Source organism: Strongylocentrotus purpuratus, unplaced genomic scaffold (assembly GCF_000002235.5).
Source record: "Strongylocentrotus purpuratus isolate Spur 01 unplaced genomic scaffold, Spur_5.0 spur5_scaffold_5, whole genome shotgun sequence".
NCBI lineage: Eukaryota > Metazoa > Echinodermata > Echinoidea > Camarodonta > Strongylocentrotidae > Strongylocentrotus > Strongylocentrotus purpuratus.
The window spans coordinates 40493936-40521362 of record NW_022145611.1 but is presented as its reverse complement, the minus strand read 5'-3'; the positions used below and the strand labels follow the sequence as shown (position 1 = coordinate 40521362).

General features: G+C 37.2%; 1 protein-coding gene across 1 annotated transcript in view; it reads left to right on the top strand.

Moving 5' to 3' along the window:
- Window positions 1-26225, top strand: part of LOC105437572 (platelet endothelial aggregation receptor 1-like) — a 69895-nt gene extending 43670 nt beyond the window's left edge. The window contains exons 8-17 of the mRNA XM_030999211.1: window positions 56-145; window positions 1298-1387; window positions 2533-2622; window positions 3792-3881; window positions 5043-5132; window positions 6279-6368; window positions 7508-7597; window positions 8745-8834; window positions 24373-24485; window positions 25974-26225. Coding sequence (XP_030855071.1) covers window positions 56-145; window positions 1298-1387; window positions 2533-2622; window positions 3792-3881; window positions 5043-5132; window positions 6279-6368; window positions 7508-7597; window positions 8745-8834; window positions 24373-24485; window positions 25974-26225 — 1085 coding nt within the window. The remainder of the gene's footprint in view (window positions 1-55; window positions 146-1297; window positions 1388-2532; window positions 2623-3791; window positions 3882-5042; window positions 5133-6278; window positions 6369-7507; window positions 7598-8744; window positions 8835-24372; window positions 24486-25973) is intronic.
- The last annotated feature ends 1202 nt before the right edge of the window (window positions 26226-27427 follow it).

Below are 27427 nucleotides of genomic sequence, written 5' to 3'. Positions count from 1 at the left end.
AACTTAAATACAGACCATCTCATACTTGTTGACAATTGCCATTGGTTCTTTACAGTCAACTGTACCGATAACGCGGGTTGCCGATACGAAGAGACTTGTGAGTCGGGTACATGCACCTGTCCAGCTGGTTCAACCTGTGACGGAGGTAAGATTTCTTTAAACCTCCTACCTTTCAACTCAGGCTTCGCATTTCCATTCGATCCCCGATGAAAAGTCACAATGTTAATTTTAGTGCATTGACCTTTATTAGTTGATTCAAAGCGAGGAGGACTGACGAACTTTGCTCTAAGAATCATTCTATCTTCCAAAATAACAAAAGTGTGAATCAAGCTACAGTGTCAATCAATAAAAGAATGTCGAAAACTGTAAGTCTCCAATAACACCGAGTCTAGGGCTCTACATCAGTCGCGAACACATGGTTGGGGGGGGGGGGGGGGGGGTTTAAACCCACCTCACCTTTTTAATTTTTTTTTGCTCAAGGGTTGGGGAGGGGTTGTGCTGCATGAAAAAAAAAAAATGCTCCTTTAACCCCTCCCCCAACCAACCAAGCGAAATATTGGTCGACGCGATTTTCCCATATGCGGGAACAAATAAAAATGTAATAATAAGTTGTCACTACCCCCCCCCCCCCCCTCTCCTCCGCCCCCGTCCTTCCTCCCCACTGAGCAAAATATCAGTCGAAGCGATTTTCCAATATACAGATTACCAAACAATATTGAGCATAATTATCAAATCACAACATATTACTCTGATCTCATCTTTTCGTCTTATATCAATTACATTATGATACACAACAAGAACTATTTACAAATTGTGTGTTTTGTTTTGTTTTGTTTTCTGCAAAGTTAATTATCAAAGGATTGTTTCCGCATGCTTTTGAATGTTTTGGACCTTTAGTAATTTAATTACACACAATAGGTTATACATGTAAAAACGTTAAGGTCTATCCCTTTGAAACTTGGTACACTTATCGCCTCAAATAGTCCGAAACTGCTCAATGAATGTCAATGACGATAGTAGACCGTTTTTACTTTGTCCTGAAGTTATGTTCATATCTAAAACAAAAACGGGACAGCGACTCGGTTTGAAACTTAGAACTGAATAGTATAAAATTGGTATAATGACATTGTAGTCGTCGTAATTTATCATCATCACAGTCGTTATCAATACAGTAATCTTTATGATTATCACCATCATCATCGTGTTCAGGTTCTTTTCAGTCGTTTGTATTGTCATTAAAAGAACTTAAATACAGACCATCTCATACTTGTTGACAATTGCCATTGGTTCTTTACAGTCAACTGTACCGATAACGCGGGTTGCCGATACGAAGAGACTTGTGAGTCGGGTACATGCACCTGTCCAGCTGGTTCAACCTGTGACGGAGGTAAGATATCTTTAAACCTCCTACCTTTCACCTCAGGCTTCGCATTTCCATTCGATCCCCGATGAAAAGTCACAATGTTAATTTTAGTGCATTGACCTTTATTAGTTGATTCAAAGCGAGGAACTGACGAACAAACTTTGCTCTAAGAATCATTCTATCTTCCAAAATAACAAAAGTGTGAATCAAGCTACAGGGTCAATCAATAAAAGAATGTCGAAAACTGTAAGTCTCCAATAACACTGAGTCTGGGGCTCTACATTAGTCGCGAACACATGGTTGGGGGGGGGGGGGGGTTAAACCCACCTCACCTTTTTATTTATTTTTTGCTCAAGGGTGGGGGAGGGTTGTGCTGCATAAACAAAAGAATTAAAGCTCCTTTAACCCCTCCCCCCCCAACCAAGCGAAATATTGGTCGACGCGATTTTCCCATATGCGGGAACAAACAAAAAATGTAATAATAAGTTGTCACTACCCCCCCCCCCCCTCTCCCTCGCCCCGTCCTTCCTCCCCACTGAGCAAAATATCAGTCGAAGCGATTTTCCAATATACAGATTACCAAACAATATTGAGCATAATTATCAAATCACAACATATTACTCTGATCTCATCTTTTCGTCTTATCAATTACATTATGATACACAACAAGAACTATTTACAAATTGTGTGTTTTGTTTTGTTTTGTTTTCTGCAAAGTTAATTATCAAAGGATTGTTTCCGCATGCTTTTGAATGTTTTGGACCTTTAGTAATTTATTTACACACAAAAGGTTATACGTGTAAAAACGTCAAGGTCTATCCCTTTGAAACTTGGTACACTTATCGCCTCAAATAGTCCGAAACTGCTTAATGAATGTCAATGACGACAGTAGACCCTTTTTACTTTGTCCTGAAGTTATGTTCATATCTAGAATAAAAACGGGATAGCGACTCGGTTTGAAACTAAGAACTGAATAGTATAAAATTAGTATAATGACATTGAAGTCGTCGTAATTCATCATCATCACAGTCGTTATCAATACAGTTATCTTTAGGATTATCACCATCATCATCGTATTCAGGTTCTTTTTAGTCGTTTTTATTGTCAATAAAAGAACTTAAATACAGACCATCTCATACTTGTTCACAATTGTCATTGGTTCTTTACAGTCACCTGTACCGTTGACGCGGGTTGCGAGAACGGAAAGACTTGTGAGTCGGGTACGTGCACCTGTCCAGCTAATTTAACCTGTGGCGGAGGTAAGATTTCTTCAAACCTCCTACCTTTCAACTCAGGCTTCGCATCTCCATTCGATCACCAATGAAAAGTCACAATGATAATTTTAGTTCATTGACCTTTATTAGTTGATTCAAAGCGAGGAACTGACGAACAAACTTTGCTCTAAGAATCATTCTATCTTCCAAAATAACAAAAGTGTGAATCAAGCTACAGTGTCAATCAATAGAAGAATGTCGAAAACTGTAAGTCTCCAATAACACTGAGTCTGGGGCTCTACATTAGTCGCGGACACATAGTTGGGGGGGGGGGGGGGGGGGGGGGGGGGGGGAGGGGGGTTAAACCCACCTCACTTTTTTAATTTTTTTTTTGCTCAAGGGTTGGGGAGGGGTTGTGCTGCATGAAAAATAATAAATGCTCCTTTAACCCCTCCCCCAACCAACCAAGCGAAATATTGGTCGACGCGATTTTCCCATATGCGGGAACAAATAAAAATGTAATAATAAGTTGTCACTACCCCCCCCCCCCCCTCTCCTCCGCCCCCGTCCTTCCTCCCCACTGAGCAAAATATCAGTCGAAGCGATTTTCCAATATACAGATTACCAAACAATATTGAGCATAATTATCAAATCACAACATATTACTCTGATCTCATCTTTTCGTCTTATCAATTACATTATGATACACAACAAGAACTATTTACAAATTGTGTGTTTTGTTTTGTTTTGTTTTCTGCAAAGTTAATTATCAAAGGATTGTTTCCGCATGCTTTTGAATGTTTTGGACCTTTAGTAATTCATTTACACACAAAAGGTTATACGTGTAAAAACGTCAAGGTCTATCCCTTTGAAACTTGGTACACTTATCGCCTCAAATAGTCCGAAACTGCTTAATGAATGTCAATGACGACAGTAGACCCTTTTTACTTTGTCCTGAAGTTATGTTCATATCTAGAATAAAAACGGGATAGCGACTCGGTTTGAAACTAAGAACTGAATAGTATAAAATTAGTATAATGACATTGAAGTCGTCGTAATTCATCATCATCACAGTCGTTATCAATACAGTTATCTTTAGGATTATCACCATCATCATCGTATTCAGGTTCCTTTTAGTCGTTTTTATTGTCAAGAAAAGAACTTAAATACAGACCATCTCATACTTGTTCACAATTGCCATTGGTTCTTTACAGTCAACTGTACCGATAACGCGGGTTGCCGATACGAAGAGACTTGTGAGTCGGGTACATGCACCTGTCCAGCTAATTTAACCTGTGACGGAGGTAAGATTTCTTTAAACCTCCTACCTTTCAACTCAGGCTTCGCATTTCCATTCGATCCCCGATGAAAAGTCACAATGTTAATTTTAGTGCATTGACCTTTATTAGTTGATTCAAAGCGAGGAACTGACGAACAAACTTTGCTCTAAGAATCATTCTATCTTCCTAAATAACAAAAGTGTGAATCAAGCTACAGTGTCAATCAATAAAAGAATGTCGAAAACTGTAAGTCTCCAATAACACCGAGTCTGGGGCTCTACATCAGTCGCGAACACATGGTTGGGGGGGGGGGGGGGGGGGGGGGTTAAACCCACCTCACTTTTTATTTTTTTTTTGCTCAAGGGTTGGGGAGGGGTTGTGCTGCATAAACAAAAGAATTAAAGCTCCTTTAACCCCCCCCCCCCCCCCCAACCAAGCGAAATATTGGTCGACGCGATTTTCCGATATGCGGGAAGAAATAAAAATGTAATAATAAGTTGTCACTACCCCCCCCCCCCCCTCTCCTCCGCCCCCGTCCTTCCTCCCCACTGAGCAAAATATCAGTCGAAGCGATTTTCCAATATACAGATTACCAAACAATATTGAGCATAATTATCAAATCACAACTTATTACTCTGATCTCATCTTTTCGTCTTATCAATTACATTATGATATACAACAAGAACTATTTACAAATTGTGTGTTTTGTTTTGTTTTGTTTTCTGCAAAGTTAATTATCAAAGGATTGTTTCCGCATGCTTTTGAATGTTTTGGACCTTTAGTAATTTAATTACACACAAAAGGTTATACATGTAAAAACGTCAAGGTCTATCCCTTTGAAACTTGGTACACTTATCGCCTCAAATAGTCCGAAACTGCTTAATGAATGTCAATGACGATAGTAGACCGTTTTTACTTTGTCCTGAAGTTATGTTCATATCTAAAACAAAAACGGGACAGCGACTCGGTTTGAAACTTAGAACTGAATAGTATAAAATTGGTATAATGACATTGTAGTCGTCGTAATTTATCATCATCACAGTCGTTATCAATACAGTAATCTTTATGATTATCACCATCATCATCGTGTTCAGGTTCTTTTCAGTCGTTTGTATTGTCATTAAAAGAACTTAAATACAGACCATCTCATCATACTTGTTCACAATTGTCATTGGTTCTTTACAGTCACCTGTACCGTTGACGCGGGTTGCGAGAACGGAAAGACTTGTGAGTCGGGTACATGCACCTGTCCAGCTAATTTAACCTGTGACGGAGGTAAGATTTCTTTAAACCTCCTACCTTTCAACTCAGGCTTCGCATTTCCATTCGATCCCCGATGAAAAGTCACAATGTTAATTTTAGTGCATTGACCTTTATTAGTTGATTCAAAGCGAGGAACTGACGAACTTTGCTCTAAGAATCATTCTATCTTCCAAAATAACAAAAGTGTGAATCAAGCTACAGTGTCAATCAATAAAAGAATGTCGAAAACTGTAAGTCTCCAATAACACCGAGTCTAGGGCTCTACATCAGTCGCGAACACATGGTTGGGGGGGGGGGGGGTTAAACCCACCTCACCTTTTTAATTTTTTTTTTGCTCAAGGGTTGGGGAGGGGTTGTGCTGCATGAAAAAAAATAAATGCTCCTTTAACCCCTCCCCCAACCAACCAAGCGAAATATTGGTCGACGCGATTTTCCCATATGCGGGAACAAATAAAAAATGTAATAATAAGTTGTCACTACCCCCCCCCCCCTCTCCTCCGCCCCCGTCCTTCCTCCCCACTGAGCAAAATATCAGTCGAAGCGATTTTCCAATATACAGATTACCAAACAATATTGAGCATAATTATCAAATCACAACATATTACTCTGATCTCATCTTTTCGTCTTATATCAATTACATTATGATACACAACAAGAACTATTTACAAATTGTGTGTTTTGTTTTGTTTTGTTTTCTGCAAAGTTAATTATCAAAGGATTGTTTCCGCATGCTTTTGAATGTTTTGGACCTTTAGTAATTTAATTACACACAATAGGTTATACATGTAAAAACGTTAAGGTCTATCCCTTTGAAACTTGGTACACTTATCGCCTCAAATAGTCCGAAACTGCTCAATGAATGTCAATGACGATAGTAGACCGTTTTTACTTTGTCCTGAAGTTATGTTCATATCTAAAACAAAAACGGGACAGCGACTCGGTTTGAAACTTAGAACTGAATAGTATAAAATTGGTATAATGACATTGTAGTCGTCGTAATTTATCATCATCACAGTCGTTATCAATACAGTAATCTTTATGATTATCACCATCATCATCGTGTTCAGGTTCTTTTCAGTCGTTTGTATTGTCATTAAAAGAACTTAAATACAGACCATCTCATCATACTTGTTCACAATTGTCATTGGTTCTTTACAGTCACCTGTACCGTTGACGCGGGTTGCGAGAACGGAAAGACTTGTGAGTCGGGTACATGCACCTGTCCAGCTAATTTAACCTGTGACGGAGGTAAGATTTCTTTAAACCTCCTACCTTTCAACTCAGGCTTCGCATTTCCATTCGATCCCCGATGAAAAGTCACAATGTTAATTTTAGTGCATTGACCTTTATTAGTTGATTCAAAGCGAGGAACTGACGAACTTTGCTCTAAGAATCATTCTATCTTCCAAAATAACAAAAGTGTGAATCAAGCTACAGTGTCAATCAATAAAAGAATGTCGAAAACTGTAAGTCTCCAATAACACCGAGTCTAGGGCTCTACATCAGTCGCGAACACATGGTTGGGGGGGGGGGGGGGTTAAACCCACCCACTCACTTTTAATTTTTTTGCTCAAGGGTTGGGGAGGGTTGTGCTGCATGAAAAAAAATAAATGCTCCTTTAACCCCTCCCCCAACCAACCAAGCGAAATATTGGTCGACGCGATTTTCCCATATGCGGGAACAAATAAAAAATGTAATAATAAGTTGTCACTACCCCCCCCCCTCTCCTCCGCCCCCGTCCTTCCTCCCCACTGAGCAAAATATCAGTCGAAGCGATTTTCCAATATACAGATTACCAAACAATATTGAGCATAATTATCAAATCACAACATATTACTCTGATCTCATCTTTTCGTCTTATATCAATTACATTATGATACACAACAAGAACTATTTACAAATTGTGTGTTTTTTTTTGTTTTGTTTTCTGCAAAGTTAATTATCAAAGGATTGTTTCCGCATGCTTTTGAATGTTTTGGACCTTTAGTAATTTAATTACACACAATAGGTTATACATGTAAAAACGTTAAGGTCTATCCCTTTGAAACTTGGTACACTTATCGCCTCAAATAGTCCGAAACTGCTCAATGAATGTCAATGACGATAGTAGACCGTTTTTACTTTGTCCTGAAGTTATGTTCATATCTAAAACAAAAACGGGACAGCGACTCGGTTTGAAACTTAGAACTGAATAGTATAAAATTGGTATAATGACATTGTAGTCGTCGTAATTTATCATCATCACAGTCGTTATCAATACAGTAATCTTTATGATTATCACCATCATCATCGTGTTCAGGTTCTTTTCAGTCGTTTGTATTGTCATTAAAAGAACTTAAATACAGACCATCTCATACTTGTTGACAATTGCCATTGGTTCTTTACAGTCAACTGTACCGATAACGCGGGTTGCCGATACGAAGAGACTTGTGAGTCGGGTACATGCACCTGTCCAGCTGGTTCAACCTGTGACGGAGGTAAGATATCTTTAAACCTCCTACCTTCACCTCAGGCTTCGCATTTCCATTCGATCCCCGATGAAAAGTCACAATGTTAATTTTAGTGCATTGACCTTTATTAGTTGATTCAAAGCGAGGAACTGACGAACAAACTTTGCTCTAAGAATCATTCTATCTTCCAAAATAACAAAAGTGTGAATCAAGCTACAGGGTCAATCAATAAAAGAATGTCGAAAACTGTAAGTCTCCAATAACACTGAGTCTGGGGCTCTACATTAGTCGCGAACACATGGTTGGGGGGGGGGGGGGGGGGTTAAACCCACCTCACTTTTTATTTATTTTTTGCTCAAGGGTTGGGGAGGGGTTGTGCTGCATAAACAAAAGAATTAAAGCTCCTTTAACCCCTCCCCCCCCCAACCAAGCGAAATATTGGTCGACGCGATTTTCCCATATGCGGGAACAAACAAAAATGTAATAATAAGTTGTCACTACCCCCCCCCCCCTCTCCTCCGCCCCCGTCCTTCCTCCCCACTGAGCAAAATATCAGTCGAAGCGATTTTCCAATATACAGATTACCAAACAATATTGAGCATAATTATCAAATCACAACATATTACTCTGATCTCATCTTTTCGTCTTATCAATTACATTATGATACACAACAAGAACTATTTACAAATTGTGTGTTTTGTTTTGTTTTGTTTTCTGCAAAGTTAATTATCAAAGGATTGTTTCCGCATGCTTTTGAATGTTTTGGACCTTTAGTAATTTATTTACACACAAAAGGTTATACGTGTAAAAACGTCAAGGTCTATCCCTTTGAAACTTGGTACACTTATCGCCTCAAATAGTCCGAAACTGCTTAATGAATGTCAATGACGACAGTAGACCCTTTTTACTTTGTCCTGAAGTTATGTTCATATCTAGAATAAAAACGGGATAGCGACTCGGTTTGAAACTAAGAACTGAATAGTATAAAATTAGTATAATGACATTGAAGTCGTCGTAATTCATCATCATCACAGTCGTTATCAATACAGTTATCTTTAGGATTATCACCATCATCATCGTATTCAGGTTCTTTTTAGTCGTTTTTATTGTCAATAAAAGAACTTAAATACAGACCATCTCATACTTGTTCACAATTGTCATTGGTTCTTTACAGTCACCTGTACCGTTGACGCGGGTTGCGAGAACGGAAAGACTTGTGAGTCGGGTACGTGCACCTGTCCAGCTAATTTAACCTGTGGCGGAGGTAAGATTTCTTCAAACCTCCTACCTTTCAACTCAGGCTTCGCATCTCCATTCGATCACCAATGAAAAGTCACAATGATAATTTTAGTTCATTGACCTTTATTAGTTGATTCAAAGCGAGGAACTGACGAACAAACTTTGCTCTAAGAATCATTCTATCTTCCAAAATAACAAAAGTGTGAATCAAGCTACAGTGTCAATCAATAGAAGAATGTCGAAAACTGTAAGTCTCCAATAACACTGAGTCTGGGGCTCTACATTAGTCGCGGACACATAGTTGGGGGGGGGGGGGGAGGGGGGTTAAACCCACCTCACTTTTTTAATTTTTTTTTTTGCTCAAGGGTTGGGGAGGGGTTGTGCTGCATGAAAAATAATAAATGCTCCTTTAACCCCTCCCCCAACCAACCAAGCGAAATATTGGTCGACGCGATTTTCCCATATGCGGGAACAAATAAAAATGTAATAATAAGTTGTCACTACCCCCCCTCCCTCCGCCCCCGTCCTTCCTCCCCACTGAGCAAAATATCAGTCGAAGCGATTTTCCAATATACAGATTACCAAACAATATTGAGCATAATTATCAAATCACAACATATCACTCTGATCTCATCTTTTCGTCTTATCAATTACATTATGATACACAACAAGAACTATTTACAAAGTGTGCGTTTTGTTTTGTTTTGTTTTGTTTTGTTATTGTTTGATTTCATAAGTCCAACCTATCTTGTTGTGACGTTTTGTACGACGGAGGTTTTGCTCTGTGTGTTGCTGTCGTTCTGTGTAACTTATGTCTTATTGGGTCTGGGTTATTTCTTTAATGACTGAGACGTGTGTGTTTTGTATGACTTCGCCAGTCAAGGCTTTTGTGATGGTGTCTCTGCATTAGAGACTTTTAGATTTGCACGTCGACATAGTGGACTGCTACGTGTGAAGCTATTTTAAGGCACTGTATTGACGTCACCACACTAGCACCATTTTGTTTCATCTGAAGAATGTTACCGAGTCCCTTTAAAATATCATCAATGACTGAACTACAAGACTTCCTATCCAGTCTGCATACATGACTTCATGTTATGTCAGAAAAGCCTCCATAAAGAGCCTGAATGGGGAAATGTGTCATGGTCGAGTGGAAATGTCAATTTAAAAAAGTTTCGAAAATTCCCGCGCATTTTAATTTGAGCCCATATGCCTAATTTTGCTTCAACACCGTCATTATTTCTGCGAAGGTTATTATCAAAGGATGGTTTCTAATAATAATAATAATAATTGATTCTTGTTGAGCGCTACTACAGACAAACTGATCAGAGCGCTATACAACAGAAAAGAAACATACAAATCATAACAATTAAACAAGGAATAGTAATTAAGATATTATGAACGAATTTTTTTTTAGCTACTCAAAATGTACATTATAGATTCAAGATGGAAAGAGTTGGGTTTTAAGTTTCTTTTTGAAAGTGTCTTCTGTTAACTTGTAAGATTGCATGTAATTTTTATATAATGTATATTATACTAATAATCTATTGTTTTTATATGAAGATGAAAATAAATGAACAAATGAAATGAATGATATCCACATCGTCTTACTTTAAATTAATGTTCTGAAAACATTACCAGAAGTTATCTTTTTGCTTCAAATAAAACATACACTTGTTTTTTTTTTTTATCTGATATCTCTTTAGAAGACATCTGTTACTAGCCATATATAAAATCGTTTTTATTTGTGATAGAAAATATGCGATAACCATCAGAATGAAAGAACATACATCAATGACCTCTTAATTTTAGAATTGTACAATCGTGGTATTTTATTGATTCTTTTAACCCCTCTCGGGGTATGAGAGTATGAATAAACGTAAAAGAATAAATAGCAATGCAGAACTCGTGAATACAATTATTATACATTATACATAGATAATGACACAAGGATACAAACAAAATAGGTCTGTGGTGTATTAAAGAACAAACTTAAACGAAGTAGCCAACTGATGATCACAATGTATACGTACAATGCACATAGTAATAATAAAAAAATGTATAACTTTATTGCAGTCTATTTTCAAGCTAAAGAGTAACAAAGTAGGATGTTTCACTATAAATGTCACCATCGTCATTGTAAAGTCATACGTTCCACCAATCCCCCCCCCCTTTCGAGTGTTCATTAAGAAGTTGAAAAAGTCTACACACTTTCTAGATTTACAATTCTAATTACCCCATTCTTAAATTTGAAGATTTTGAAGCGGTTCGGTCGATAACGATGAATGTAAGATTTGTTATTAAAGTAAGGGTAATTTCTCTCCTTCATTAGACTGTACTGCAGACGGCGACTGTATGAACGGTGGTACCTGTGCGACCGACGGTACATGTACATGCACAGCGGGGTTTACTGGAGCTACATGCGATGACGCACAGGGTAATATATCAAGATTTTACTGGTACTGTTAACAAAAATTTCGATTCTAATTCGAGAATTGAAAATGGAATATGCTTTTTCTTCTCAATACTCTTTGCATTTTAATAAAGACCAAGTGCATATGGTTACAAGGCGCAAATGAAGCAACAGCGTAGGGCTGGGATCTCATAATTCACGCAGAGAAATTAAGTTGGAAAACATTATTAATGCAAACTATTCTTTGAAATGTCTGTGTGGTTCATTACTTTTCGTCCTATTCATCTTTCCACTCCTCGTTATATCTGAATAAGGATTCATTTTCAGGAGTAATCCCAACAACACTCGCTCACAACGACTGTGATTATTTGTCCAAATACTGACATAAAACATACCCATATTTTAGACTTTGCTGTTCCTCTGGCTTTTTTTTTTTTTTTTTAAATCACTGTTTGTTTTTAATTTGTTTACAAGTCTTTAAGTAACAGAATAAGTTGAAAAAACCAAATGATAATTTATCCTTTTACGGATCTTTTTTTACAGGGCCCTTTGGCTTTATTCTAGTTCCCCTTTTCTATTTTTCGTCTAGCAAATTGTGGTGTCTTTTGATACTGTTAACTTGTAAGATTGCATGTAATTTTTATATAATGTATATTATTCTAATGATCTATTGTTTTTATATGAAGATGAAAATAAATGAACAAATGAAATGAATGATATCCACATCGTCTTACTTTAAATTAATGTTCTGAAAACATTACCAGAAGTTATCTTTTTGCTTCAAATGAAACATACACTTGTTTTTTATCTGATATCTCTTCAGAAGACACCTGTTACTAGCCATATATAAAATCGTATTTATTTGTGATAGAAAATAGGCGATAATCCTCAGAATAAAGGAACATACATCAATGACATCTATTGTCACTTTAACTCGTATTTATTTGTGATAGAAAATATGCGATAATCATTAGAATGAAAGAAAATACATCAATGACCTCTTAATTTTAGAATTGTACAATTGTGGTATTTTATTGATTCTTTAATCCCTCTCGGGGTATGAGAGTATAAACAAACATAAGAGCATAAATAGCAATGCAGAACTTGTAAATACAATTTTTATACATTATACATAGATAATGACACAAAGATACAAACAAAAAAAGTCTGAGGTGTATTAAAGAACAACTACGTAGCCAACTAGTGATATCAATGTATACATACAATGCACATAATTATAATAATAAAATGTATAACTTTATTGCAGTCCATTTACAAGCTAAAGAGTAACAAAGTAGGATGTTTCACTATAAATGTAACGATCGTCATTGTAATGAACTCACGTTCCGCCAATCCCCCCCCGCCCCTTTTGAGTTTTCATTAAGAAGTTGAAAAAGTCTACAAACTTTCTAGGTTTACAATTCTAATTACCCCTTTCTTGAATTCGAAGATTTTGAAGCGGTTCGGTCGATAACGATGAATGTAAGATTTGTAATTGAAGTAAGGGAAATTTCTCTAATTCATTAGACTGTACTGCAGACGGCGACTGTATGAACAATGGTACCTGTGCGGCCAACGGTACATGTACATGCACAGCGGGGTTTACTGGAGATACATGCGATGACGCACCGGGTTAGATATATTAAGATTTTACTTGTACTGCTAACAGAATTGTCGATTCTAATTAGAGAATTGGAAATCGAATTCGTTTTTTCTTTTCGATAATCTTTGCATTTTAATAAAGACCAAGTGCATACGGTTTCGAGGCGCAAATGAAGCAACAAGTTAGGGCTGGGATCTAATGATTCACGCAGAGAAATTAAGTTGAAAAACATTATTTATGCAAACTATTCTTTGAAATGTCTGTGTGGTTCATTACTTTTCGTCCTATTCAACTTTTCACTTCTCCTTATATCTGAATAAGGATTCATTTTTGAGGAGTAATCCCAACAACACTCGCTCACAACGACTGGAACATTTCCATATCGTGTTACTTTAAATCAATGCTCTGAAAACATTACCGGAGGTTATCTTTTTGCTTCAAATGAAACATACACTTGTTTTTTTTTATCTGATATCTCTTCAGAAGACACCTGTTACAAGCCATATACAAAATCGTATTTATTTGTGATAGAAAATAGGCGATAATTCTCAGAATAAATGGAACATACATCAATGACAACTATTGTCACTTTAACTCGTATTTATTTGTGATAGAAAATATGCGATAATCATTAGAATGAAAGATCATACATCAATGACCTCTTAATTTTAGAATTGTACAATCGTGGTATTTTATTGATTCTTTTAACCCCTCTCGGGGTATGAGAGTATAAACAAACATAAGAGCATAAATAGCAATGCAGAACTTGTAAATACAATTCTTATACATTATACATAGATAATGACACAAAGATACAAACAAAATAGGTCTGTGGTGTATTAAAGAACAACGACGTAGCCAACTAGTGATATCAATGTATACATACAATGCACATAATGATAATAATAAAATGTATAACTTTATTGCAGTCCATTTACAAGCTAATGAGTAACAAAGTAGGATGTTTCACTATAAATGTAACAATCGTCATTGTAATGAACTAACGTTCCGCCAATCCCCCCCCCGCCCCTTCCGAGTTTTCATTAAGAAGTTGAAAAAGTCTACAAACTTTCTAGGTTTACAATTCTAATTACCCCATTCTTAAATTCGAAGATTTTGTAGCGGTTCGGTCGATAAAGATGAATGTGAGATTTGTAATTAAAATAAGGGTAATTTCTCTCTTTCTTTAGACTGTACTGCAGACGGCGACTGTATGAACGATGGTACCTGTGCGACCGACGGTACATGTACATGCACAGCGGGGTTTACTGGAGCTACATGCGATGGCGCACCGGGTAAGATATATTAAGAATTTACTGGTACTGCTAACAAAATTGACGGAAATGGAATATGTTTTTTTCTTCTCGATAATCTTTATATTTTAATAAAGACCAAGTGCATATGGTAACAATGCGCAAATAAAGCAACAACTTAGGGCTGGGATCTAATAATTCACGCAGAGAAATTAAGTTGGGAAACATTATTAATGCAAATTTTTCTTTGAAATGTCTGTGTGGTTCATTACTTTATGTCTCCTTCATCTTTTCACTTCTCCTTATATCTGAATAAGGATTCATTTTCAGGAGTAAATCCACCAACACTCGCTCCCAACGACTTTAAAATTTCCACATCGTCTTACTTTAAATTAATGCTCTGAAAACATTACCGGAAGTTATCTTTTTGCCTTAAATAAAACATACACTTGTTTTTTTATCTGATATGTCTTTAGAAGACACCTGTTACTAGCCATATATAAAACCGTATTTACTTGTGAAAGAAAATAGGCAATAATCCTAAGAATTAAGAAACATACAGCAATGACATCTATTGTCACTTTAACTCGAATTTTTTTGTGATAGAAAATATGCGATAACCATCAGAATGAAAGAACATACATCAATGACCTCTTAATTTTAGAATTGTACAATCGTGGTATTTAATTGATTTTTTAAACCCCTCTCGGGGTATGAGAGTATGAATAAACGTAAAAGAATAAAAAGCAATGCAGAACTTGTGAATACAATTATTATACATTATACATAGATAATGACACAAGGATACAAACAAAATAGGTCTGTGGTGTATTAAAGAACAAACTTAAACGAAGTAGCCAACTGATGATAACAATGTATACGTACAATGCACATAGTGATAATAATAAAATGTATAACTTATTGCAGTCTATTTTCAAGCTAAAGAGTAACAAAGTAGGATGTTTCACTATAAATGTCACCATCGTCATTGTAACTTCATACGTTCCACCAATCCCCCCCCCTTTCAGGTGTTCATTAAGAAGTTGAAAAAGTCTACACACTTTCTAGATTTACAATTCTAATTACCCCATTCTTAACCCATTGCCTACTGGAACCTGGGGGTCCCTGTGTTAAGCCTATGGGAATTAGATAATTCAGCAGTCAAAGGGTTAAATTCGAAGATTTCGGAGCGGTAATTTACTCACGTTTTACCAATCCCCCCCCTTTCCGAGTTTTCATTAAGAAGTTGAAAAAGTCTACACACTTTCTAGATTTACAATTCTAATTACCCCATTCTTAAATTCGAAGATTTTGGAGCGGTTCGGTCGATAACGATGAATGTAAGATTTGTAATTAAAGTAAGGGTAATTTTTCTCCTTCATTAGACTGTACTGCAGACGGCGACTGTATGAATGATGGTACCTGTGCCGCCGACAGTACATGTACATGCACAGCGGGATTTACTGGAGCTACATGCGATGACGCACTGGGTAAGATATATTAAGTTTTTTCTGGTACTGCTAACAAAATTGTCGGTTCTAATTAGAGAATTGGAAATCGAATTCGTTTTTTCTTCTCAATAATCTTTGCATTTTAATAAGACCAAGTGCATATGGTTTCGAGGCGCAAATAAAGCAACAATTTAGGGCTGGGATCTAATAATTCATGCAGAGATATTAAGTTGGAAAACATTATTAATGCAAACTATTCTTTGAAATGTCTGTGTGGTTCATTACTTTTCGTCCTATTCATCTTCCCACTTCTCCTTATATCTGAATAAGGATTCATTTTTGAGGAGTAATCCCAACAACACTCGCTCACAACGACTGGGACATTTCCATATCGTGTTACTTTAAATCAATGCTCTGAAAACATTACCGGAGGTTATCTTTTTGCTTCAAATGAAACGTACACTTGTTTTTTTATCTGATATCTCTTCAGAAGACACCTGTTACAAGCCATATATAAAATCGTATTTATTTGTGATAGAAAATAGGCGATAATTCTCAGAATAAATGGAACATACATCAATGACATCTATTGTCACTTTAACTCGTATTTATTTGTGATAGAAAATATGCGATAATCATTAGAATGAAAGATCATACATCAATGACCTCTTAATTTTAGAATTGTACAATCGTGGTATTTTATTGATTCTTTTAACCCCTCTCGGGGTATGAGAGTATAAACAAACATAAGAGCATAAATAGCAATGCAGAACTTGTAAATACAATTCTTATACATTATACATAGATAATGACACAAAGATACAAACAAAATAGGTATGTGGTGTATTAAAGAACAACGACGTAGCCAACTAGTGATATCAATGTATACATACAATGCACATAATGATAATAATAAAATGTATAACTTTATTGCAGTCCATTTACAAGCTAAAGAGTAACAAAGTAGGATGTTTCACTATAAATGTAACAATCGTCATTGTAATGAACTAACGTTCCGCCAATCCCCCCCCCCCCGCCCCTTCCGAGTTTTCATTAAGAAGTTGAAAAAGTCTACAAACTTTCTAGGTTTACAATTCTAATTACCCCATTCTTAAATTCGAAGATTTTGTAGCGGTTCGGTCGATAAAGATGAATGTGAGATTTGTAATTAAAATAAGGGTAATTTCTCTCCTTCTTTAGACTGTACTGCAGACGGCGACTGTATGAACGATGGTACCTGTGCGACCGACGGTACATGTACATGCACAGCGGGGTTTACTGGAGCTACATGCGATGGCGCACCGGGTAAGATATATTAAGAATTTACTGGTACTGCTAACAAAATTGACGGAAATGGAATATGTTTTTTTCTTCTCGATAATCTTTATATTTTAATAAAGACCAAGTGCATATGGTAACAATGCGCAAATAAAGCAACAACTTAGGGCTGGGATCTAATAATTCACGCAGAGAAATTAAGTTGGGAAACATTATTAATGCAAATTTTTCTTTGAAATGTCTGTGTGGTTCATTACTTTATGTCTCCTTCATCTTTTCACTTCTCCTTATATCTGAATAAGGATTCATTTTCAGGAGTAAATCCACCAACACTCGCTCCCAACGACTTTAAAATTTCCACATCGTCTTACTTTAAATTAATGCTCTGAAAACATTACCGAAAGTTATCTTTTTGCTTTAAATAAAACATACACTTGTTTGTTTTTTTATCTGATATGTCTTTAGAAGACACCTGTTACTAGCCATATATAAAACCGTATTTACTTGTGATAGAAAATAGGCAATAATCCTAAGAATAAAGAAACATACAGCAATGACATCTATTGTCACTTTAACTCGTATTTATTTGTGATAGAAAATATGCGATAACCATCAGAATGAAAGAACATACATCAATGTCCTCTTAATTTTAGAATTGTACAATCGTGGTATTTAATTGATTTTTTTAACCCCTCTCGGGGTATGAGAGTATGAATAAACGTAAAAGAATAAAAAGCAATGCAGAACTTGTGAATACAATTATTATACATTATACATAGATAATGACACAAGGATACAAACAAAATAGGTCTGTGGTGTATTAAAGAACAAACTTAAACGACGTAGCCAACTAGTGATCACAATGTATACATACAATGCACATGATAATAATAATAATATGTATAACTTTATTGCAGTCTATTTTTAAGCTAAAGAGTAACAAAGTAGGACGTTTCAATATAAATGTCACGATCATCATTGTAATGTCATACGTTCCATCAATCACCCCCCCCCTTTCGAGTTTTCATTAAGAAGTTGAAAAAGTCTACACACTTTTAAATTCGAAGATTTTGGAGCGGTTTGGTCGATAACGATGAATGTAAGATTTGTTATTAAAGTAAGGGTAATTTCTCTCCTTCATTAGACTGTACTGCAGACGGCGACTGTATGAACGATGGTACCTGTGCGGCCGACAGTACATGTACATGCACAGCGGGGTTTACTGGAGCTACATGCGATGACGCACCGGGTAAGATATATTAAGATTTTACTGGTACTGCTAACAAAATTGTCGATTCTAATGAAAGAATTGGAAATTGGATTTGTTTTTTTTTCTTCTCAATAATCTTTGCATTTGAATAAAGACCAAGTGCATATGCCTATGTCCATTTTGCAGCCAACCTCAAATTCTGTAGAACTTTGCAGGAATTATGAATATATCATGTATGTCCTATCTGTGAAATTGAAACTTTAGCAGTGTCCTTATATTCAAATTATGCAAGGAAACCCGTTTACTTGCTAGACTTCACCGTCAGACACTATTGAGTGACTGGCTGGCTTTTTTCTTCTTTGGTAATAACATACATAAATGAGCTGTAAAGGGTACATTAGCATTTGTCTACATCAATAACCCACTTCTTGTGATGGCCAAAATTAAACTGATTGAATCTTTGCGCAGCATAAAACGTATAATCATTCGGTACGATGGTCTGAAAATTAAGATTATTACTTATTGGCTCTATAGCTCCTAAGTCGATTTGACAACTAATAGTCGTTAATTTCCCACTTGAAGACATTTTCAAGCCCCACCTTTTTTAGGGAAGTTCTAAATAAGTATCATCTTTCAAATGCCGTTGGAATTTAACCTTTTCATTTTTTGGGCTGCAAATGGGACATAGTACTTTTAACGTTCGCATCCTATCGGGTATCCATTTAAAACAGAGTGGCAAATGCAGACTAATGTCTTGCCAAATTACATAACAGCCGCGGTGGACTCAAACCGTGAACCATTGTGATACACAATCCGTTGACATATATCCACTAGACCACTACTCCTCTAGAAAACAATGTGAACTGTTTGAAAATATGAGGCAGCGACCAAATTTCATGTTGCAAACATGATGTTCCATGCATATCTGCATTTCATGGTAACAATTTATGCCAGGTTGCGTAATTTGGGGGAAAACATTTTTAAGGCCATATTGCAATGTATAAATTATTACCACCAAACTATCGACTATTAGTGGATTTTGAAAAACAATTGCGATAGGATTAGATATGGATATTTCAAAATGTATATTGTAACTAATTGATTGACTTCATGAATGGTCATATGAACATTGAAATCACATGGTATTTATAGTCTTCCAGTGAGAGAAAAGGGCGACAACAGTTGAAGGCCAGTCATGCCACTGATTCATTATGATTCACAATCGACCGACCTTTTCTCCAACTTGAAGGCCCACTGTACATTCAACATTACTATTATTGTCATGGATACTTGGAGAATTAATCAATAGGAAGTGACATTCTTTTACCTGTCAAAGTTTCACAGTGTCATTTTAGTTCCATTTCTTTCCAATCCAGAGCTGTCGGAACTAGGGTTGGGTATTGGTATAGCAGAGAAGTAGATTGGTGGGCTGATAAGAAGATATGTGTTCAAGTTTCCTACGAAGTGCTTTGAGTATACCCACTGGCGTACCTATGGGGGGGGGGGCAGGGGGCAGAGTGCCCCCCCCCCCCCTGACGGGCTCCAGGGGAAAAAAGGAAAAAGGGGAAAGAAAAGAAAAGAAAGGAAAAGGAAAGAAAAAGAAAAAAGGAAAACGGAAGAAAAAAGGAAAGAAAGAGAAAAAAAATTTAAAAAAAGGAAAGAAAAAAGGAAGAAGAAGAGAAAAGGAAGACAAAGGGAAAAGAAAAGGAAAGGAATAAAAATGGGGAAATTTAAAAAAAAAATACCATGGCCGTACGCACCAGGGGGGGGGGGGGGCAGTTGACCCCAGATATTTTGAAAACGTACAGTTTTTTTCCTGAAAATGTAGTGTAGGCCTATACCAAATCCTTCAATTCTACTTTTGAAAATGCAAAAGTACCCTCATGACCAGTTCGGTCGCTCGAACTCCCTTCACTCCTTTTGCTTTTGAGATTCTTCGAAAACTTTTAACGCATCTTTCCCCCTCCCCCACCAGAAAAATATTCCGCATACGACCCTGAAAAATTAAAACAAATGAAAATAGGAAAATATAAGTGATATAACAAATTTGAAACTCTTCGCTGGCGCGAACTGCTTGCTAGCCTATTTTTTATTAAATGTTTTCACTTGCTCGTCCCCCTGAAAAAAGAAAAGGATTAGTATTGCCTAGAATACAATTTGGCCTGCCCCGACGGGCCCCGACCTGCAACCATGGCAACAATAACACACAACATATGTACCAAATGTTACTAAAAGAGACTAATTCATTTTTCTCGCTCGCTACACTCGCTCGCGAATAAAATGAATAGACATTGCTTTGGAAACAATTGTGCCCACCCTTGACCTGCAACAATATCATTAAAAATGGAAGAGTTTTTTCGACCTCTCGCCAAAAAGGAATTGAATCGCGTTAAACGCGATTGCGTCCATCCTAACCTGCACCAATAAAAACAAGTTTATTTATTAATTTCTATTAAAAGGGAATTTATTTTCTTTGCTTGCTCGCTATGCTCGCTCGCCAAAATGGAATTGACACCGCTAACGTGCCCGCCCCAACCTGCAACAACCAGTTAATAATTATGTACCAAACGTTATTCAAAGAAGTTTTGGTGTGCTCGTGCTCGCCAAAACGGAATTAACATCACCTTAGACATGATTGTGTAAGCCCTGCCCTGCAACAAAAAAATCTGAAATTTATGAACCATTTATCATTACAAAAATTGTGCTCGCTCGCTACGCTCGCTCGCCAAATAGAAATAACACCGCTTTTAATAATCACGTCCCTGACATGGAACAATGAACCCAAGTTTATATATCATATTTTCCCTATAAAAGAGAAGTGATTTTTTTTTGCTCGCTCGCTACGCTCGCTCGCCAAAATAGAAATAACACCGCTTTTAATAATCACATCCCTGACATGGAACAATGAACTCAAGTTTTATGTACCATATTCTCCCTATAAAAGAAAAGTGATTTTTATTTTCGCTCGCTACACTTGCTAGCTCGTGGAATTATGTGCCCACCACTAACCTGCTACAATATCATTAAAAAGATAAATGTAGGGGGTTGCCTGCCCGCCAAAATGGGATTGACATTGCCTTAAACACGATTGTGCCCGCCCCCTACCTGCAACAATGAAACAAATTTTATATAGCAATTCATTGAGAGAAAGATGTATTTTCGCTCGCTAGCTTAAAATGGGTATAAAATCACCCTAAACACAATATTGTTCCCGCGCCCTGCATGAACCAAGTTTAAGTGGCAATTATTAAAAAAGAAGTGAATTTTTTCTTGCTCGCTACACTCGTTTGCAAAAAAATGAAATTGAAGTCGCTAACAAGTGAATGTTCCCACCCCCAACTTGCAACAACACCAGTTTATAAACCAAACGTCACTTAAAGATTTTTTTTGCTCGCTCGCTCGCCAGAAGTGAAAATTAGCATCGCCTTTTTTGTTTGTTTCGGTCGCTTGCCCCCCCCCCCCCTGACGGAGTACCCCAGGTACGCCACTGAGTATACCGCATTAGTTTGCATCTTGGTTGCAGGACAGGTTGTTGCTCAATTATGGCACAGTAATTCTGATTTGTGTGGGCATTTAAGTGGCTATGAAATTTCATGAGATGGATTATTTAGCCAAAAGTGAAGACAGTTGAATTGCATTTATAGTGAGGGTCCATCCTGATATTGATAGAAAGTTTAAAGGTAATAATATATCTATTGGGAAATGTGTTTAATATAGGCCTATGCCAATGAGAAATCCCCTTTCTTTGGTGGTCATAGGTGCTGTTTTGTTTTTTAAGAAGCTGGAGCAGAGATATGTGTTAAATGCCAATGTATGCTGTGAATGAGCATTTCACATTAGTCGTGCACAGTTGTAGATATAAGTAGGGACTTGGTACTAGACGAGGGATGAGTGGTATGTTTGTACAAGGGCTTGTGGCCGATTGCGCTTGAGTTTGTCAGCTATTTTTGAAGAATGTTGTAGTGGACTTTTAGGTAGAGTGAAACTTGCTATGATGTACTTAAAAAGGACCCACAATGAGGTAATGTTTATTTTGGACAATATGAAAATTGGAAGGATGGGGATGACCATGTTCCTGGTTTTTTGGAGGTGAGAGGACGCATTGCCTAAAGGAAATGCATCCTCTCACCTAGTGACTTCAAATTTGAAATTATTGGATATTTGGAAATGTGTACATAAGCATTGTAAGTACTTACACGAAGTAAACGTAGCTACGCGTCACCTAGGTTTTCCCATACAAGGCTTGGGTATCTCGTACGCATCCGGTTGAAGACAATTTTTCCATTGGTGTAGATTTTTTGAGTATCTGGTAGGTGGTCGTTTGCATTCAGGGCATGCCAGAGGTTCTCAAAATGTTTCCTGGCATCTATGTTGGCCTCGTCATGACCACTGCCAGGGAATCGGTATACTAGCACCAAGCACATCCAGGGTAGCAGTTGGGGGTTATTTGTAAAGTTTGAACCATGGCCACTGTTGTGTTGTTGGAGTCTGCGTTTTATAGAAGCTGTTTCGCCAACATCTGCGAAATTGCGATGGGATTGGCTGACCAACATGTACACCCATATTAAAAAAAAATCTTAAAAATATGATTATTGTAACCAAAAAAGATCATGAATGAATGACAATGTAATTATCTGTCTTTCATTATAATCTCGGCTGTTATGTTTTTTTTTTTTCACCAGAGCACTCAAATCTTTAATATTGAGCATATTTTTGTGAGGCCATCTAGGTTATTGGCATGGTTTTTACAATTCCGTATTTAAAGGCACTCTAGGGGGAATTAGGACCTCAATAACGTGGAGAAAAACCGCCAGAGTAGTCAGACTTTCAAGCATCATTGTACAAAATTGACAAGAATTTAATCAAAATTTATACCTCAGAGATATAAATTTGTGATATATAAACTGCAATAATAAATAACTAATTTTACTCAAAAAAGTTTTTAATTAAAAGGAAACAAAAATCATGAAATCACAAGACAACTCACACCGCCGGCAAGCCTTGTCGTTATCATTGTGTGCATTTGTGTGTTACCGCGGGTGCCGACTTTCCTCAAATGCACCACCCCGTATATGCGCTATTGTCACCTATGAGTATGAGGTCAAAGACTGTCGTGTTTCACGTCATTGGCACTAGGTCTAGGAGTAGGAGTGTTTAACTTGTTACTTAGACTAGGGCCTTGCAAGAATGTGCTCAGGATTGAAGATTTGAGCGCTCTTGTGAATAACAAATAACCAAACAGCCAAGATAATAATGAAAGACACATAATTTATGAATGAGATTTTTACAATAATCATATTTTTAAGACTTTTTTTTAGTATGGGTTGTGTGCTGCTAGTCTAAGTTTCACTAGATCTACACACAGGGTGGTTTAGCAGTGCGAGTGGTGCAGTGTCACAAACACAATTTTATTTCATCATTAATTTTAATTCATACCGGTATATAATGAACATGTTGCATGTTGTACTGTATGTGCGTGAGATTAAAAACAATAAAATAAAATAACTTCAGTTCACTTACAAACACACCAGGTTACTCTGCAGACATGCTTGACAAATTTTGGTGTCCGGCGGGTAGCGTATTTTTTTTCTTCCGTACCGCTAATGCGTCGCAGAGGTTATTTCGACGACTTGAATAGAGGCAACATCCGACAGCGACACACAAATACGCCGGCGGGTAAACATGCGATGGCGTTCTGTGGTTTCCTACGGTGAAAATCGTTATTGAATAATGCGTGAGAGAAGTATTATTTGGCTTATAAATCGCCAAAAAATCGCCAATGACTTTTCTAGCCAATGGCTTATTGATGGCTTATAAATCGCCAATGACGTCATCAAATCAGACAACTTGACAAAAAACAGATAACTTCTCCTAATTACCTGCGAGTCATTTAATTTCAAGGAAGTCATATGTTATTAAAACTGTTTAGTGTTGTATCCATGTATTTAAAGCGAAAAGGGGTAAACGTGATCATACAAAACTGGAGCTCTTTATTCACAACAGGTCCTTTCCTAATGAAAGCATTTATAGTGTTCCGTTAGAGTGTTCGATGAATAGCGCCGCCTTCGGCGTTCCGGGAACTATGCGTCCAGCTGTAGTCTATCCGACAGATAGGTAATGATTATGAGTTTATGATTATTAAGTGTATACAATCCATGATTTCAGATGTCCTAATCTATGTCTCTCTGCAATTCTTATGGAAGGACGAAAATTCTGACATTATTCCAAAGCTTAAACAATTTCAACTAAACAATCAGACCAGAAAAACATATTTCATCTTTAATTTTATTTAGTAACTGCTATATTGTTTAGCGGAAACATAATCATGTATTTTTTAATAATTATCTTGATACAGAGTTGAGCTCAGTAAGTGCCGCGATCAAAGTCAGTGGGGTAGAATATACAAGTGCATTGGGTGACACTTCTACACCTGAGTTCATGGAACACGCTGAACTGTGGGAAGAAAGGGTGAGCAGCTTACCTATTTTTTTTTATTCCACCTTTCATATCAATGAACCAATTTATTTATGTATTTATCTATTTATCTATTAATATTACTATCATTATCAAGTGTTCAGCGTCATCTAGCTGGAAGTTGAAAAGGTGAGCTTAGTCACTATTACCCTCGGGTCTCTCCTCCCAGTATAACTGTTTGGGGGTGTGCAGATGGACCACTACACAGGGGCAGGGGCTGATCCAGCCGGCGTCAGGGGAGGGGGCCCAATTTGTGATAAAATATTAGCGGCGAAACAGCTAGCCGATAATTCGCTCAGTGGGGGGGGGGGGGGTAGGGGGGGGGGGTAGGGGGGTAGGGGGGGGGGGTAGTGAGCACTTTTTTTTTTTTTTTTGGGGGGGGGCCTCAAAAATGTGAAAAACCGCATCCCCCCCTTGAGCGCTAGGGAAAGGGGCCTTTCTAAAAAAAAAGGTAAAATTTACGTGTTTTTACATGTCCCCCACCCCCCCCTGGATCTGCCACTGCGCAGGGGTTCCTCCTACTCTAATACGAATAGCAATGACTCTCTTTTACACGGAGCTTCCATTTAAAGCTCCTATGCACTAGTTCGGCCAGGAGGGATTAGAGGAATTAGGGTGGTCACTGACAGGTGGTTTTCTCATCAACTCAGCTCTCAATGAAGATAAGAAAAAGAGGATCATGGGGGACCAACAGGTACCGCTTATGCGTTGTTTTCTATATAGAGGGAGCAAGTAGCTACAAGTAGTACAATGGGGCTTTAACGGAGTGTTTTCCACTGTAACATAGACTGCGTCTATGAAACGGGGAAGGGGCGCGTTAACCTACAACGCAGGCTTCAGTTATCTGCCTAGGTTGGATCAGAAGATGCTTGTCACAGGAGGAAAAAAAAACGTTTTAAAGCTACAGGGCTTCAAATTACTAAAACTGTGAAACAGTCTCATGATTTTTTAATTTAAAAAAAAACAAGCTCGTTTTTACAATTGCAATTGCCCTTACAACCGAAAGAATAGTGTCCTCCAATTAAAACGCATAATAACATGCATTTCAAATTCACTAATCAAAGCAAGTTTTACACGGTTCATCCTGGTCATGATTCACAGTTATTTTTGTGCATGCGATAACTATTTATTGCTACATGCATAAATCAATTCATCCGTTTGTTTCATATGAACAATACAAAAATTAGGTGTTGGAGAAAAGATTGATGTATACGTTCCAATTGTATGAACCAGTGTAAGTTTCAAAAAATCACTTGACTGCCTCAGCCTTATTAGGGAAGCAAGTCATTTCAATGGTAAATGTACTATGGAAGCACACTATATAGATGCCTTTTGTCAAAATGCCAGATCAATGTGCCTAACTATCATAAATCACCATCACCATCATCATCATCATCATCATGTTTTGTGAACTAGATGTACCTCAACATTTTCTGTAGGGGCGATTTCTATTATTGACAATTATTTCCTTCTCACTCACAGATCGCTGGCGGTTACTGCAATGCTACAGCCGATTTAGGGAACGGCACTGCTTGCCAAATCATGGTGAATGTAACAGGATTCTCCAATGGTTCTCTGGTAGTTCATTTCACTGCTGTGTTTGAGAGCTCCGTGGGTTCCACTCTGAATGCATTTGAGATCCAAATCTTGGACGCAAACGGAATTCCCTACGATACAACGGTTTCTGGTGTAACTCGTGAGTATAACACACACATGGCTACCAAAATGTGGTAGAGTGCATTGGTAAAGAAGGTATACAGCATAATCCTAACGCGCTTTAAAATATTTCTTACATCACATTGTGATTTTCTGTCAAGTTTTGATTTATACATTGGTAGATATTCCCTCCGGTATTCCCTAAATACATTTTAATAACATGCATATAATCTTGATACAGCTTGTCCCAATATATGAAGAGATATTGTGAGAAATTAAATACACACGCTGAATGCATGATAAACATAAATGAGACGCAGGATGGCTTCATAAATTATATCCCTTGACCATCTCCCTTTCTGCGCCTGATCAGTGGGCATCAAATCCCGGGTTTAAAGAGAAGGTTGAGTTCCGGGAAGCGGTGAAAAATAAGTTGTGAGCGTTATCATTGTATTATGCAAGTGTGGAAGAACATCAAATAAAAAATGTTCCCTGAAAAGCATGGCTCTTCAAATGCCTCAATATTCTAAATATGACAGGTAACATACAAATCGGGACGGATTTTTATGCCACGTGTGCGTGTATAGTTATCTTTTTGTGTACAGTGCTTGTAACTTTACCAAGACTGGGCCAAATTCCTTATCAGTATGATGATTACAGAACATTGCAGTACACACCAATACTTATGCTAGATGATCAACCTTTTCTGATCAATTCCACTACGTTTCTTTCACTTTGCAATCGCATGACCAGAACTCAACTTTATCTTTAAATTGGGACTGGAAATAAAGTGTGACTAATTTTCAACCTGAATTTTAGAAAAATTGCAAACATTTCGAAAGAGTGACACAAAAAGGGGGAAATATTTTGACCTTTGACCTTCTGACCTATTAATTACCTCAATATCTAATCGGATTGTCCTCCTATTATCAGGACAACTCGAAAACATAATGCATGCGCATTCACCTCCGGTGGCGAAGGCTTAAACAAGAGAAAGGAATTCGTACATACATGTGTATATTATTATGTATGAGAAATCTATTAAACAATAGCGTGAAGTATTAAATGTAAGAGAAACTGTAATTCGAATTTGAATAAACTCCAAGAAATTGAATTACCTCATTTCTGTGTACAGCCGTGTGTCAAGTTTGTGGAAACCCTTTGCAAATTTGTGCCCCTAAAACTATGGTCAGGACAAATTGTGAACACCCACCCCAAAGATTAGCTTTTTAGAAGACTGAAATCAAACGTGTAAAACATCATACGATTTCGTAAGTCAG